Source organism: Rissa tridactyla, chromosome 1, assembly GCF_028500815.1.
Source record: "Rissa tridactyla isolate bRisTri1 chromosome 1, bRisTri1.patW.cur.20221130, whole genome shotgun sequence".
NCBI lineage: Eukaryota > Metazoa > Chordata > Aves > Charadriiformes > Laridae > Rissa > Rissa tridactyla.
This window is the reverse complement of record NC_071466.1, coordinates 27,396,005-27,411,884: the sequence shown is the minus strand read 5'-3', so window position 1 is coordinate 27,411,884 and position 15,880 is coordinate 27,396,005. Positions and strand designations below refer to the sequence as shown.

Genomic DNA, 15,880 nt, shown 5'->3' with positions numbered 1-15,880 from the left:
TACACAGATACATACTAGACAATTCTCACGTTTGCATTTTTGCACACACAATGTACATTCTACCTGCATAATCACTGTATTACCTGAAAATTAAAACCTTTTTAGTCATACTGGCACAATCCACCCATGCCTTTAATGGCTTTTGCAGATATAAACCTTCAATGTTTGGCAAGCAATAGTGACTGACAACTTGTCACTTCTAACGCAGAGGATTAAGAAGATACCCAGAAAAACAAATAAGCTGTTTAACAATCACCTAAAAGGTAAATTATTTATTGAGACTTAATCCTCTTCACGCATTTCCCTCTTCTCTTCACTTTTAGAGGCCTCAAGGGATTGAAATCTGCCTTGAAGCAGAAGTGCCTTATGTACTAGCTATTCCCACTTGGTTTACTGAAACATGCTATTATTTTTTATTAGAAAGCCTGCCTATCGGCCTTTGGCATACACAACAAGCAACACACCAGAAAGACCAAGCTGCATAAAAAAATTAAAACCAATTTTCAATGGGAAAGAGGAAGTTACACAGTTTATTCTTGCAATATGGGTAATGGCCCTTTGAAGAAAGAGATATAACAAACAAGATGAAAACATTAAAAAACAGCTATATCTATAGTGTTAAAAAACTCGAGACTCAGAAAACTTATGTAGGAATCCAGCCAAGCTTACCATTAGTTCTTATGAAATCAGATGTATAAATTGTTAAGCAGTCTAACAGAATAGTTTAAGTACTACTCTGACTAAAACTCTCCCCACTGCATCGTCAGATTAAACATCACCATCTATCACATACCTAATTTTCCCCTGCTCTGTTAAATCTCCATCACTGTGTAATATTGTTGTTAGCAACCTCAGAGTAGAAGTTCCTGACTTGCTGTGGTTGTTCTTCATTCCTAGCAACCATCGAACCATCATCTTGATGGCCTGAATCTGAAAAAAAATTTGATATGCAGAAGTCAAATCACAGCATGAACCTCATTTTTTAAATAACCTTCATCTTAATTTAATCACACAGTATTTTCCAAAGTGCTTTTTTGTTGCTATGAACATAAGCCTGTCACGGCTGCAAAACATCATTTAAATACTGAAAGAAAACTAGACATACATTCACTAGACAGCAACTTTTCACTGAAAGTCTCAGGCATTTATTACAGCAAATAAAAACCACATACAACATTCAGTTAAAGTTCAAACTGTTTCTTCTACTAAGCAATCACATATTTTGTCCCATGAAAACATTATCTTAATTAAGCTGTTACAAAGACGTTACTGGATCAAAAAGCAGAACACATTTTCATCTTCCTATATTCCTGTAATTCCTGTGCTTAAACAATCCCTATATATTCTTTATTTATATATGTAATATATGTAAGACATGTAAATTAAAAAACACTTCATAGACATCTTGACTGTTAGAGTATCAACCTGTATTAAGATAACTCATCCCGGAAAAGAATATTTCTTTCATGACTATTTAAAGAAAAGGATCAAAGCCTGTTACTTAGGATAACTTGTCTTTTGACAATGGAAACATCAAGTGTTTTGAGGCAAGCTTCTAAAAGTATGCAGAATCCAGCAGCTATCATAAAGCACTGAATAATTTCATGTTTCTTTAGTGAAAATAAAGCATGAGTTTAGAGATTAAGTTTATTTTATTATTTGAATCCCTTTGTCCTTTCATTTTCCTTCTATATGAGGGCAGAGACTGTAAAGAAAACAGAAAGAGGAGTATCCTCTTACAGGAAAATGAAAATGCTCATCTGAATCACATAGACATCCTTGGGAAAATAGAAAAACAAACAAATCAAAACACCAAACCCTGAAGTTCAAAACACAAAACCCAAAAGCTTTAGAAGACAATATGACACTTCTTGTACGTGGTAACTTCCAATTTTCTCCTTAACGGGAAAGGCAGTTCTAATAGCTTTTATATAAAAATTCATAATATCACCAAATGAAATTCATCATACAGTTGTTTTATTCCTTGTAACAAACTGATCAATCACAATGGTCCCTTCAGATCCGAAGTTCTAGGATTGACATCTATACATGAGTTTATTTTTTAGCACTGTAGCCCATTTACTCTACCTACAGAATTCTAATTCTGTTGGGTAACACCAACAAGAGGTAGGATGTCTGCCACTCAAGAAGTCAAAATGCAAATGGATTTTGTGGAACAGAATTGAAATTATCTTGCCCTGGCTTTCAAAGGGTCTTCCACTGTAACAGCTGTAGCTATCCCACCAGAAGATTTTTACTAACAATAAAACCACCACCAATAATAATAAAAGCAACAACAACAGCAGCAGCAGATCTTTTGGCAGCTTACCAATTCAGTTTCTTCATGTCACAACCAGTACCTGTAACTATTAGTACCTCCCATTTGTCAGGAGGACAGAAACGTGCTAGCTCTATTTTGTCTTCAAGCACATGACATATTCTGACAAGGAACAGCCACATGCTACCTTGTGCCCTGACATCTCTGGTCAGCTCACGAGCAATTTCTGTTTTAACCTTTGCTTCTCTCTTCCTCTTCCACAATTCCCTTCCCCTAATTTTATTTTCTGAATCTATTCTAGTCTTTCCTTACACGTAAAAAGTCTTAATCCCAGCTACTTCAGTATTTTCCTCTAACCCCACTATGTTCCCTGTTTCTTTGCTGGTGTTAGTGGTGATGTGATGACATTCCAGCAACCCTTTAAGCATTCCCATGATATTAGTACAGGGCATGAGAATTCCTGCAGTCACTGCCGCTGGATACCTGAAAACTTAAACAAACATGGCATGAGTTTGCACTGCCCTGGTGTTTTAAATTTTTTCTTTGCAGACAAGCAGGATAACTATCAAAGGATAATTCCAGTTGGAAGGAGTGTCAGGAGGTCTCTAGTCCAATCTCCTGCTCAAAAGAAGGTCAGCTATGAAGTCAGACCATGTTGGTCCCAGTTTTATCCATCACGGTGTTGAAAGCTTCCAAGAACGGAGATGCCCAGGCCCTCTTGGCAACCTGCAACCTCTAGCAACCTGTTCCATCGCCTTGACTGTTCTCAGGGTTTTTTCCTTATATCCAGTCTGAACCTCCTGTTTTAATTGTGTCCCATGAGCCTAGAGTTCTCTGAGATTAAAGATTATACACAACATGAAAATACCAAGAAAGTCAAAATACAACATGGGTCAGAACCATATCAAAGGCCACAAATGACTGCTTTGTGCTTGACTTAGCAGCACAACATGAACTACCTATATTTGAAGTGCAAGCAAAAGCGATAGGACATTGTAATTTCTGAGATAGCAAATATGATGTGACAGATCTCTGATCTGTCATATGAGAAAACTGCAATTAACTACTACCTTTACATAAAAATAGTGAATAAGTATTAATTTTAAGGTTAAAATTAACAATTAAAAATAATCAGATAGTTATAACCCTTTTCTCTGATCTAGATGTTATCATCGTTGACTGCTGTAAAAGTATAGCAGGCTCCCATCCCGCATAGTGATCCTAGAAACACTGTCTTATCAGCATTACGACAAATGCTGGTGGTTTGTGCAGTTTGTGCAGTAGTGAAAAACAAAACCATGCCCACATAAAGCACAGTTAGAGAAACCCTATATTGCAGCATACACAGACAGAAACAAGAAATATCACTGCTACTACGTAAGTCTCAATCCACTGGATGGTGCACAGAAACAAGTATTCAGTAGTGGTCACTGTCAAAAGATTACTGCTTTAGAGAAGACACTCAAGTGCCAGGTGTAGGAATCCAAATCTAACTCATACAGCAATTAATCCAATTCTAATCAATATTTAGTACTGTACTGCAACACTTCTCTACAGACATCATTTCATTTAAGTTCTAGCATTTAAAACTAAGGTTAGCCCATATCAGTCTACATCCATTAGACTGGACGATACTAAAATTTTGTCTTCATCAGTCCTTAGATATATGATATGGTTATGTTACAAAGGGAGAAAGAGGCTTTTCAAACCAGAATAAAAAAAAAAATACACTGCCAGAGAGAAATCGCTTATACACTAATGGTGTGGCCTGCAGCGTTCATTAAATATAGGCTTCTCAGTGGCAATAAATGCTAATTAAGTTTGCAAATCAATTTTCACAATAACCTGTTTTCACTTGCCAATAAATGCTTCTTACAGTTTTCAGGCTTGGCTTCAACTTCAAATTGCCTCAAGATTTTCTATGCGCCAACTCCCTTCCAAATAGTCAACTGTATGAAAAGTTTTATTACCATAAAAGCACATTTTAAAGACATATTACAGCTTCACAAATAATTTTATAAAAATTAAGAAAAACGATATTTACTACTTCCAGTTACAAGTATAATTCCTGAAGTCAAATCATGTCTATTTTAAACAAGCAGTTAATGAAATCAAAACAAACATGCATTCTTTTAACAGTTTTTGGAGCGTACTATGTAACTATGGAATTGCACAAACACAAAAATATCCTTGCTGTAGTCAAACAAATGAGGAGCTAACAAATAATTCCAAACACAACTAAGCATTTCCAATAACAAGTTCTGTACCAAGCTGGAAACCAAAGTACTTACTAATACAAAGAGTTTAACAACTTCAAGAGAGGAGGCAAAGAACTTTTTCAAACCACCAGAGCAACTTTATCCAAAAGGCACTGGAAATTAAATGACTGCTATAATTAACTTAGAAACAGCATGCTACAAAGTACATGCATCCTTCTTAATCTGAAAAAAAAATTATATGTGAAAGCATAATTATCCCTGTTTTGAAGAAAGGGCTTCTAAAAACAAATACTGACATAGGATGTATTTTCCACACTAGAAGTCTATTTCTGATTGAGTGAAGAATTGAGTGAGAATGAGTCCAGAAAATGTAATAATGAACTTATTCCAAAAAAGAAGCAGCTTGAGACGACATTTTTAAGTAAAAAAAAAAAAAAAAAACCACCAAAAAAACCCCAACTAAACCCACATGATTTTTAAGTGGCAGATTTTTTTTCTTAAATCTAGGTTTTTCTCTAATACACACTGTACACAAAGAAAAGCAATGTAACACATTTATTCATTTCAGGAAACTGACACATCCAAAACCAATTTTTTCTTTATTCCAAAACAGCACTGAAAGTTTTTTCGAATGTCCTAAAAATCCAAAAGAAAAAGGGAAGACTTCAAATAAAGTCTCTATGGTATTTAACTCCTCTGTTAAACAGGAGGGAAAAAAAAATTTACTTTAACTGTCATAATATCTGGAATACTTAAGTGTTGCACATCAAACCTGTGCCTATAAAAAGCTATTGTAAAAATTCAATAAAGTCTTAAGTAAATGTATTTACAAAAGTAAAAAAGTAGATGCTCCCAAAAGCAAATTATTTTCTTCTGTCAATCAAAAAAAAATGTGTATACTGATAAGATCCTCAACTTAAAAAGTTACTTCTTTCTTACGTTTAAAAACGTGACAAGGAAATGTAGAAAAGCAGCTGACAACTTTAGGAATCAGGATATTTAACTTTCTTTATTAAGTATTATACACATGGTCATAGGAAATATAGTAAGTGCTACTTACTTTGACAAGCGTTTCAGGAGACACTTCTTCATCTGGGACCCAAAGTTTTGTTGTCTTTTTTCCTGGAAGCTAAACCAAATGTTACATTTTATTGCACTACTGTTACTCTTCAGTGAAACCTGCTGTAACCCCATCTTTCCTGTTTACTTCTGAAAACAATACAGCAGCACTCACTAATTAGTTTTATGCCGTCTGTATTTTATAGAAGTAACTATTACAGAAGTGAGATACTGTTCTTACATCACTATTCAAGTATCCGCAAATTTAAGAGTAGTTAAGGGGGTTTTGTTGCTGCTGCTGTTGTTACCTGAAAACTATTGCTTTAGAGTGTAATAGCCATTGCTTTGAAAATAATTTCCAGTTTCCACATCCAGTAGATTGGAACCTCAAGCACAGTTTTAGACAGTAAATCTTTCAACAATGGTTGACAATGCACGAGTTTTCTTTCACTGTATAATCACTATCGATACAGAAGTATTAGATATTAAAATTCACAGTCTTCCATTTAAACAGTGTATTTTAGTTTCAAATGTGTTACGCTTCCAAAAAAAAAAAAAAATAATCACAACTTGCTTGCTCAAGACAAGAGACTAAGTGAGTGAAGTCAATCCAATTTTCCCGTTTTTAACAAAAGACAAGTCATGAGTGATCAAATGATGTGCTATACAGTTTGTCATTTTTGTAAGGACTACAAAATTAGTAGTATTAACTTTCCAGTACTGTGGGTTTTCAATTGAGTCAAACAGTACACGTGGAAATCAAAAGACAACCATATCCAAAAAGTAGAACCAACAAGCCAAAAATTGTCACTTGCTGAGTACCATACTACAGGAGAAGCAGAATCTTAGTACAAGGTTTAAAAAATACTTACCCTATCATTCATTAGCAAATCTTTAACAATAAACGTGGCAACCAAAGATTTCAAAGGGGCAGCAAATTGATCAGGTGCTAGCATGGCTATATGGCCAATAGTAACCAACGGTGTAATAAGATGCTCAAAATTGCTTGGATCCAGACTTTTATGCAGTGGCTAGAATAAAGGCAATAAATTCAAGTATTACTGATATAATCTGTGTCATACTGGGGGAAAGGGAGTAAGAGTTCTGTACCAAGTTATTGATGTCTATTTCTGTTTCAGAAATACAATTTTAAAAGAACACATTCACAAACCTTACAAGTCTCCTACAAATGAAAAAACAAGATGACAAACAAAATGTTTATCACATCTGGGTACTTCAAAAAGTGGCAGCTCAAGAAGGACCGTTTAGGAAACAATGGATTAAAAAGCGTATTTTCTTATTGAAGAAGTGGGCATACTACATCTCAAGATGGCAATTTCAGTAATGGACTATGATTCAGCCTTCAAGAAAAAAGGCTGATGGGCACTAATTAAAAAGTACATTTGCAGTTATAAGTATTCAGTTTTCCATAATTTCTGTACCATTTAAATACTTTGGGCTAGCCCCAACAGGGGTGAGGAGTGACGTATGGTTCCTCTTTCCATAAATAGTTCATGGTTCTAGCAAACAGTCCAACACTTTGTTTTATTCTATTGTCTGTTAAAATACAAAATCCTAAACATGATGGATCACAGGATACAAAAAACACCCTCCGCTACTATTTTTCAAACCAAACTGTATGAGAACAAAGGGAAACAGGAAAAACATTATTTTCTAAATTTGATACAACTTGCTGTATCAATTGCCACTACATGCCTTAATTTACATATGCAATATAAAACATTAATAAAAATTAACTTTAAAATTTTTATTTTACCTCAAATATCTGTGCAAACTGTGTTTCTTTGCTGGAAAATATTGCATGAATACAGTGAATAGCATACTTGGCTTGACGAGGGGGTCCCTTTTTAGCTTTATGATGCAATACTGGAAGTAAAGCACTTTAAAAAAAAAAAAGAGAAGTACCTTTTCACAAATTGAAAATCTGCCAAAATATCAAACTAGCAAAAAAAATACAGATATACATATATATAGAACACAACACCTCTGCAAAAGTGCCAATTGTCTTGGCTTTGACAATTTCTCCAAAGAAAAAAAAAGGGTTATTTACATGGCTTGCAAGTAAAAAAACCAAAACAAACAAACCTGTTTTTTGTTGATAAAATATGTGGCAAAACAAATATTTTATCTATGCAGGTTGGAAATATTTTTGGAAATATTTTTCTTTTGGAAATATTTTTGCCTACATATCCCAAATAAATTGCAAATAATGTTTTTACATTGCTGTATATTAATTTAGGAAAAAACATAAGTAATTCTGAAGAGCAATGATAAAAATTACAGTAGCATTAGTGACATATCAGCTGTCACTACTTTGGATATATTCATTTCACTTCCGTTCTTCAAAAAACACTGCATTTTCAAGTCATTTAAATCTCTTTCCTCTTTTACCTGAAGTAATACTTTCTTCCAAAAGAATGCCACATAATGCTATAGCATGCAAAAGGAAGAATGAAGACTTCCAAAATCCCATACAATACAGAACGCTACTCAAACAGAATAAAATACACAACTTACGATCGTATATGAGGAAAGTCTTCTTCAATTTTACTTCCTGTATTTTTAAAAATTTGTAAAGCAGCTTCTGCCACTTTTTCATCATCCATTTTCAAGCAAGCCAGGAGAGATTCAAAAGTTTCAGCTGAATGAAATGAGATAGGGTGCGTAAATGAAAGTACCTGCCAAAATAAGATGAAAGCCATGTTAGTATTTTTTAAAGGTCCACTTATGTAGAAAATTCCATCAAGAGTTGCTTTCCACTGCCATACTGGAATATTTATAATACTCTGCCTGGTTTTGTCACATGATCCACATTTCTCTTTTTCTGACTTTTTTGTGGGTCTTGAGAGAAACACGATGCTAAGGAAGCAGCATTCACATTTCAGGAGTTTTACTTCAGAGTGCTGCTAGACTGACTGAAACCACTTTAGCCACTGCAACACAATGCGCGCTTCTGAAGCCCATCTCATAATTTTGTTTCTCTAAAAGGAATCCAGCTTGTGTCCTCCCAGACTTCATGCTTTGCTGAGTGGAACAACTGGCTGTTCTTTGCAGTTGCTACCTCTAAAATAGTAATATAGACATACCCAATAAGGTCTCTAGTCTCTCAAGCTTTCCACAGCAGCTTACCAGGTCCTGTACATCTCCTTCAGATTCTTGGACACTGTTTTTAAGTACTAGAGTCCTCCCACATAAAGAAAATACAATAATAATAATGTATATTAAAAAATCCTCATATGATCCTCCTTGAAAGTTTGCCTTCTCTGAATTTTTAATTGGCTGTTGATTATTAGCTTCTTTTCATGTTAATATTCTGACCCATGTCAAAGAAACTATTCTCAAAAGCATAGAATGGTTTGGGTTGGAAAGGACCTTAAAGATCATCTAGTTCCAACCCCCTGCAGTGGGCAGGGACACCTCCCACTAGACCAGGTTGCTCAAAGCCCCATCCAGCCTGGCCTTGAACACCTCCAGGGATGGGGCATCCACAACTTCCCTGGGCAACCTGTTCCAGTATCTCACCACCCTCACAGTAAAGAATTTCTTCCTAATATCTAATCTACATCTCCCCTCTTTCACTTTAAAATGGTTACCCCTCGTGCTATCACTACGCTCCCTGATAAAGAGTCCCTCCCCATCTCTCCTGTAGGCCCCCTTTAGGTACTGAAGGCTGTTATAAGGTCTCCCCGGAGCCTTCTCTTCTTCAGGGTGAGCAATCCCAACTCCCTCAACCTATCCTCATAGTATAGGTGTTCCAGCCCTCTAATCATCTTCGTGGCCCTCCGGTGGACTCACTGCAACAGGTCTATGTCCTTCTTGTGCTGAGGACTCCAAAGCTGGACACAGTATTCCAAGGTGGGGTCTCACCAGAGTAGAGTAGAGGGGCAGAATCACCTCGCTTGACCTGCTGGCCACTTTTGTTATGATGCGGCCCAGGATGCAGTTGGCTTTCTGGACTGCAAGCTCACATCGCTGGCTCACATTGAGCTTCTCATCTACCAGCACCCCCAAAGTCCTTCTCCTCAGGGCTGCCCTCAAGCCATTCTCTGCCCAGCCTGTATGTGCGCTTGGGATTGTCCCAACCCACATGCAGGACCTTGCATTTGGGCTGGTTGAACTTCATGAGGTTTGCATGGGCCCCTCTCTCAAGCCTGTCCTGAATAGCATCTCTTCGCTCCAGCATGTCGACTGTGCCATGCAGCTTGGTGTCATCGGCAAACTTGCTGAGGGTGCACTCGATCCCACTGTCCATGTCTCTTGACATAGATGTTAAACAGCACCAGCCCCAGTACTGACCCCAGAGGAACGCCACTTGTCACTGGTTTCATAGAATCATAGACTGGTTTGGGTTGGAAGGGACCTTAAAGATCATCTAGTTCCAAGCCCCCTGCCATGGGCAGGGACACCTCCCACTAGATCAGGTTGCTCAAAGCCCCATCCAGCCTGGCCTTAAAAACTTCCAGGGATGGGGCTTCCACCACCTCTCTAGGCAACTTTTTCCAGTGTCTCACCACCCTCATGGTGAAGAACTTCTTCCTAACGTCCAGTCTGAATCGACCCATCTCTAGTTTTAATCCATTCCCTCTAGTCCTGCCATTACCCGACATCCTAGAAAGTCCCTCACCAGCTTTCTTGTAGGCCCCCTTAAGATACTGGTAGGCCACTATAAGGTCTCCTTGGAGCCTTCTTTTCTCCAGACCGAACAACCCCAAGTCTCTCAGTCTGTCCTCACAGGAGAGGTGCTCCAGCCCTATGATCATCCTCGTGGCCCTTCTCTGGAGACATTCCTGCACGTCCATATCTCTCTTGTAGTAGGGGCTCCAGAACTGGATGCAGTACTACAGGTGGGGAGTACTCCTAGTTTCCACTAGGACATCAAGCCGTTGACCGCAACTCTTTGAGTGTGGCCATCCAACCAGTTCCTTATCCACCGAGTGGCACATCCATCAAATCCATGTCTCTCCAATTTAGAGACCAGGACGTTGTGTGGGACAGTGTCAAATACTTTGCATAAGTCCAGGTAAATGATGTCTGTTGCTCTCCCCTTATCTACCAGTGTTGTAACCCTGTTGTAGAAGGCCACAAAATTTTTCTGGCATGACTTGCCCTTGGTGAAGCCATGTTGGCTGTCACCAATCACCTCTTTATTTTCCATGTGCCTTAGCAGAGTTTCTAGGAGGATCTGCTCCATGATCTTGCCAGCCACACAGGTGAGACTGACCAGCCTGTAGTTCCCTGGGTGTTCCTTTTTGAAAACAGGGGTTATGTTTCCCCTTTTCCAGTCAGTGGGGACTTCACCAGACTGACATGACTTCTCAAATGTGATGGCTAGTGGCTTAGCAACTTCATCCACCAGTTCCCTCAGGACCCATAGATGTATTTCATCAGGTCCCATTGACGTGTATACCTTCAGGTTCCTCTGACGCTCTCGTACTTGATCTTCTCCTATAGTGGGCAGTTCTTCATCCTTACAGCCCCTGTTTTTGCCTTCTGCGACTTGGGCAGTGTGGTTGGAGCCCTTGCCAGTGAAGACCGAGGCAAACAAGTCACTCAGTACCTCAGCCTTCTCCATAACCCGGGTGACCAGGTCTCCTGTTTCCTTCCAGAGAGGGCCCACATCTTCCCAAGTCTTCCTTTTATCTCTGACATACTTATAGAAGCTTTTCTTGTTGCCCTTGATGTCCCTGGCCAGATTTAATTCTTTCTGAGCTTTAAATGTAGGAACTTCTTCACATGCAGTTTTCTATTTTCACCACTTCATTGTATGCCATCCCCTTTTCTGGACTCCTACATGTGTCCTTTCTGGATTCTTCTCATGATGTACAGATCCCTTTCTTTAGGACAATCTTACTCTTCCTTAAATTGGTCATGTCAGTTCATATGAGTATGTAAGTACTGACCTGGGAGCCTTCTTTCAAATATATAGTCCTTCATTACATGACTCATTCGTATTCCGGTTCATTTTTGTGCTACTGGCTTTCTGCGCTTCTATCTAAACATGCACATCTGTCCAAAGAGTCACTTGCTCTCAGATGAATCTACTAGGCCCTTAGTTGATTTGAGATATTCTGAAAAGTTCAGTATTGGAGTTCTTTAGATTTTGAGGCCTCTGAAGTCAAGCCACAGCTGGACTACTCCCAACACTATCATATAACTGAGGTGGTACTATGGCACAAGTGCCTTTCTATGCAAGTACAGGCAAAGCTGACATTACATAAGTCTCTCTCAAAGACTAGGCTAAAAACTTTAAGTGAAACAAAAAGCCCTATGTAGTTGCATTTAAGAAGTTTCACGCTTTTAACAGTACTTTTAAATAACATGGTGATCAGCCTTCTTCCTCCTAATAAAAGTTTTGCACAATGTCCCCAGAAACACATCTTGATGGGATTTGCTATGTTAACTGAGTCTCAAAGATTACACATAGTTGAAATACATAAGACCTCAATTTATTAGGAACTCAAGGAAACAACAATATTGTTGTACTGATATACATGTACAATTCCAGAAGTAGTGTAACTATATTCATAAACCATTGAATTCATACTCTAATAATCAAAACTCAGCTGCTGATGTCACACACGCAACTACTTTTGACTTCCAGAAAAACTTCTAAATGATTTATAAGATACCTTACATAAGATGAGCACAGAGAACAAAACACAAACCAATATTCTTCCAGATTATCACCACATGCTTATAACTAAAGATACTGAGTGCTAATTAAAAACTTATTTTAGCAAAGTTGCTTCAGAACATTTCACATGCTCACTGACCACCAGGAGTATACTTGCCTTAAGCAATTCAAGACCTGCTCTGATTGCCTGGTCAGTAGGTACACCCTCATCTTCATCATCAGCTGTTCCATCTATAGACTTGTTTACTTGCTTGATAAGGGCACTTGGAGAGGAAAACAAAACATGGCCTTGTGTTTAATGCAATTCTACCGCATATGACCATTTTCATAAGTTTAAGATATAATCTTATTATAGGAACTTATTTAAAGCATAAGCTTGTTATAAAACAAATATGTCAACCACATACATAATCTGGTTGCCCTCGTCTCCTATCTAAATCAAATCTTATGAAGCATTAAGTTCAAAAATGTTTATCCATCCTGAATTAAGAACTATATACAAATTACTCTGGAAGGATGACAAAAATAAGAAAACAATTTGAGCATTACAAGCAACGAATTCAGGGAAGAATTATGGTGAGTTTACTAGCTGCTATGGATTCGTAATAATTGATGGAAGATAACTGTTTACAATGTTTAGTCTATAACCAAGAGAAACAAAAAACATCATTAAACAGCTGTGCTAAGAGATGATGAAAAATCTAAAAGACCTGTTTCCTGCATATTTCACCTTGACAGTAATGCTTGAGTTTTTTGTTGCAATGTACCCTAGGAAGGGAAATGGTGAGTATCCAGATGATCTTATTAGTGAGTGGTGCAGGCAGATTCCCAATCAAGAACTAAATAATACTCAGAATATTCCTTCAGTATATCCTGTAAGTTATATTTATAGACAAAAAACCACCAAAAAGAATAAAAAAAAATAAAACCAGGTATAGCAAACCAATGGAGAGACCTCCTAGTCAGACTTCCCAGACTTCCAATTTTTTTTTTTTTTCCTGTCCCTAATCGGACAAAAAAGACCACCTATTAAGAAAAAACACACAGTCTGAGTCTCAAAAATGAAGCAGAAGTTTAGTGAAATTTTACAAAGAGGGGAGAAGACCAATTCTGTGGCAAAACTGAAAATATGTGCTTTTTACGCCTTTTTTTCCATTTGTATACTGTACTGCAGTCAGTCAACAGGTAGACTGTGAAATAAACATTACAACTTAGTGCCACATGTGAATATTACTTTAAATACACATTTTATACTGCTTCCGTGAACATGAAAAAATCTATTTTCAAATTTAAAGTAAAAATCCAGCTATACATTGTGCTTAATCCAAATCAGAGACAGACTTTTAAGTGAAATCTCAATGGCTCCACTACATTGCATACACGACAGGCAGAAACTGAAAAGCTCAAGTACTTAGAAGTCAATTACTATAGTTGGAATTAACAGATAAGAATTTACCACTATTTAGAACTACTTGTCTTTATTAAGGTACCACATATCTCAAATACAGCTATTTAATAATCATTTCAGCAATTACTTTTTTCCTCACCCATAATTTCACTGGCTTGCTCTTCCTTGTTGACTCAGCACCACAATCTTTACTTCCTCAGTTAAATTACTGTTTATGTCACTATGAGCTAATACTCTGAGTGGAAAGTTTCAATGAGTAGCCATGGACAAAAATTTGTTTTAAAATAAGTCAGTCACAAACCAAACTTTCCCCATCAGCAACAGGTTCATGTTTCCTGACAGGTTGTCCCAGCTCTGCTGAATGACAAATCAATTGTTTGTGCGGCTACATTCTGAGTGAGGACACAAAAACCCCTAAGCAAGGGGAAACAGAAGAAAATACTGCAGGTCACCAGGCCTTAAACTGCACCCGCCCAATCTATTACTACTTACAGTTAAAGGCGAAATAAGAAACCTTGATTTCAAACCCTGTGATCTGCAGTCAACAACACACACAAAAATACCTGATGGATTCAGTATCAATGTGCACAGGAGCAATTCTCTCGAGAAGAAACTTTATCATTTCCAGGAAAGGATTTGTTGGTTGCTTTGGATTGCCCAACTTCTTTGTTATTTCCCTCTGCAATATAAGTTTCAATTAAAATTATAATCAATTCAGTTCTGAAAATATTCACATATTAAGAGCAATACTTACCACACACCCTTCAGCCTGTTTGCAAGAACATGTTGGACTAACAAGCATTTCTAACTGACTCCTTATTTTTTCATCATCTTCTAGAACTTGTGTAAACTTTTTCATGAAATCTTGAGCTTTCCCTGGATCAGGAAGGTTTCCTTTAAATAAGCAAAAGAAATCACTATTTATTTTAGTTAAGTATCAGTATTGGAAGTTACCCAAGTTTGAAGTGTCACACCAAGAAAGTTTCTATGTGTGTTTAAATTAATCAAGAAGGGTGGAAAAAAAACCCAAACAAACCTGTAAACAAACCACAAAACACCTCAATGTGTGCAGAAACACCTATGAAGACACCAATTTCTAAGAAATTGGTGTACCCACAGACCTCCCCTGGCTATTCACTTTCCATGCCCTTCACACTCATTTTTCAGCAAGTGTACTTGTCCCTGTTAGTAATATTAACAGCTGAAGCTGACCTCAGAATGCAAAGCCAATACTCCACAGAAAAATATACTCTTTATGTACATTGTCTGATATGACAAGTGTGAAAAACATCAAAAGGGTATTCTTCCTAAATTACTCCTTCACTAAACATAAGCTTACATGTTAAAAAAGCTTTAACGATGCACTTCTTAAGTTACATATTAATTTTATATTTACATTTTATATTATAACAAGACAATTTATTAGCATAAGTATTAGTATACTGTTTAAGATGTTTCATGGTTTTGGTACAGTAGGCGTTAAGCAAAGCTGGCACAGAAAATGGCACAGGACTACGAGATAGCTCAAAACAAATTGTACTAAGTATTTGTTTTGCTGTATTGATTTTATTTTTTTTTTAATGTGACCCAGAATTTACAGAATTAGAAAAAATTATTAACTCATCAACTTTTATCTATAAATAAAAGGGAAAAAGAATTTGGAACATGGCAAACTAAGCAGCAAGATTCAGGTTTTCCTCCACATTTTTTTAAAAAATGTACATAGCCTTAAGCAGGTTGTGGGGTTTTTTTCCAGAACGGTTTGCATTTTTTAAAAAAGGTTGATTTAAAAACAAGATTTCAGCTTTGTAAAACAAATTTTTCTTCTTCCTACTGTTTTTAATGCTATTGGCATGGTACGCTGTGAGGAGCAAGAAGTGTTGCTTTGGGGTTGGTGTTTTCTTTCTTTGCCAGGAGTTCAGATTACATAGAACTTCTTCAGTTTCCAAAGTGCCTTCCCTGTGACTGAAACCCAAACTCTTTCACATTCTCCCAACAGCACTTACAATACCGACACTTCCAAGACAGGCAAGTCAGTAGATCATTTAGTAGGTTAGTTACCATCAGTTAATATATATTCAATAGCAGATGCTAATGAAGACACTAACACCCTAATCATCTAGATTTTGAATTAGTCCACAACAGATGCAGCCAAAATGTCACGTGACAGGCTTCACAACTGGAGACTTTTTACAGTAAGGAAGTAATTCTGCTTACAGTTGTCTTAATTCTCTAAAGCATATTGTTACATCATGTTTATC

General features: G+C 37.1%; 1 protein-coding gene across 4 annotated transcripts in view; it reads right to left on the bottom strand.

Annotated features, from left to right (window-relative positions):
- Window positions 1-15,880, bottom strand: part of PDS5B (PDS5 cohesin associated factor B) — a 122,131-nt gene that overhangs the window by 39,857 nt on the left and 66,394 nt on the right. For all 4 annotated transcript variants that reach the window (XM_054198837.1, XM_054198865.1, XM_054198856.1 and 1 more), the window contains exons 16-23: window positions 14,374-14,513; window positions 14,183-14,298; window positions 12,369-12,474; window positions 8,095-8,255; window positions 7,334-7,457; window positions 6,429-6,587; window positions 5,558-5,626; window positions 794-930 (exon numbers count right to left, since the gene is read on the bottom strand). In XM_054198837.1, coding sequence (XP_054054812.1) covers window positions 794-930; window positions 5,558-5,626; window positions 6,429-6,587; window positions 7,334-7,457; window positions 8,095-8,255; window positions 12,369-12,474; window positions 14,183-14,298; window positions 14,374-14,513 — 1,012 coding nt within the window. The remainder of the gene's footprint in view (window positions 1-793; window positions 931-5,557; window positions 5,627-6,428; window positions 6,588-7,333; window positions 7,458-8,094; window positions 8,256-12,368; window positions 12,475-14,182; window positions 14,299-14,373; window positions 14,514-15,880) is intronic.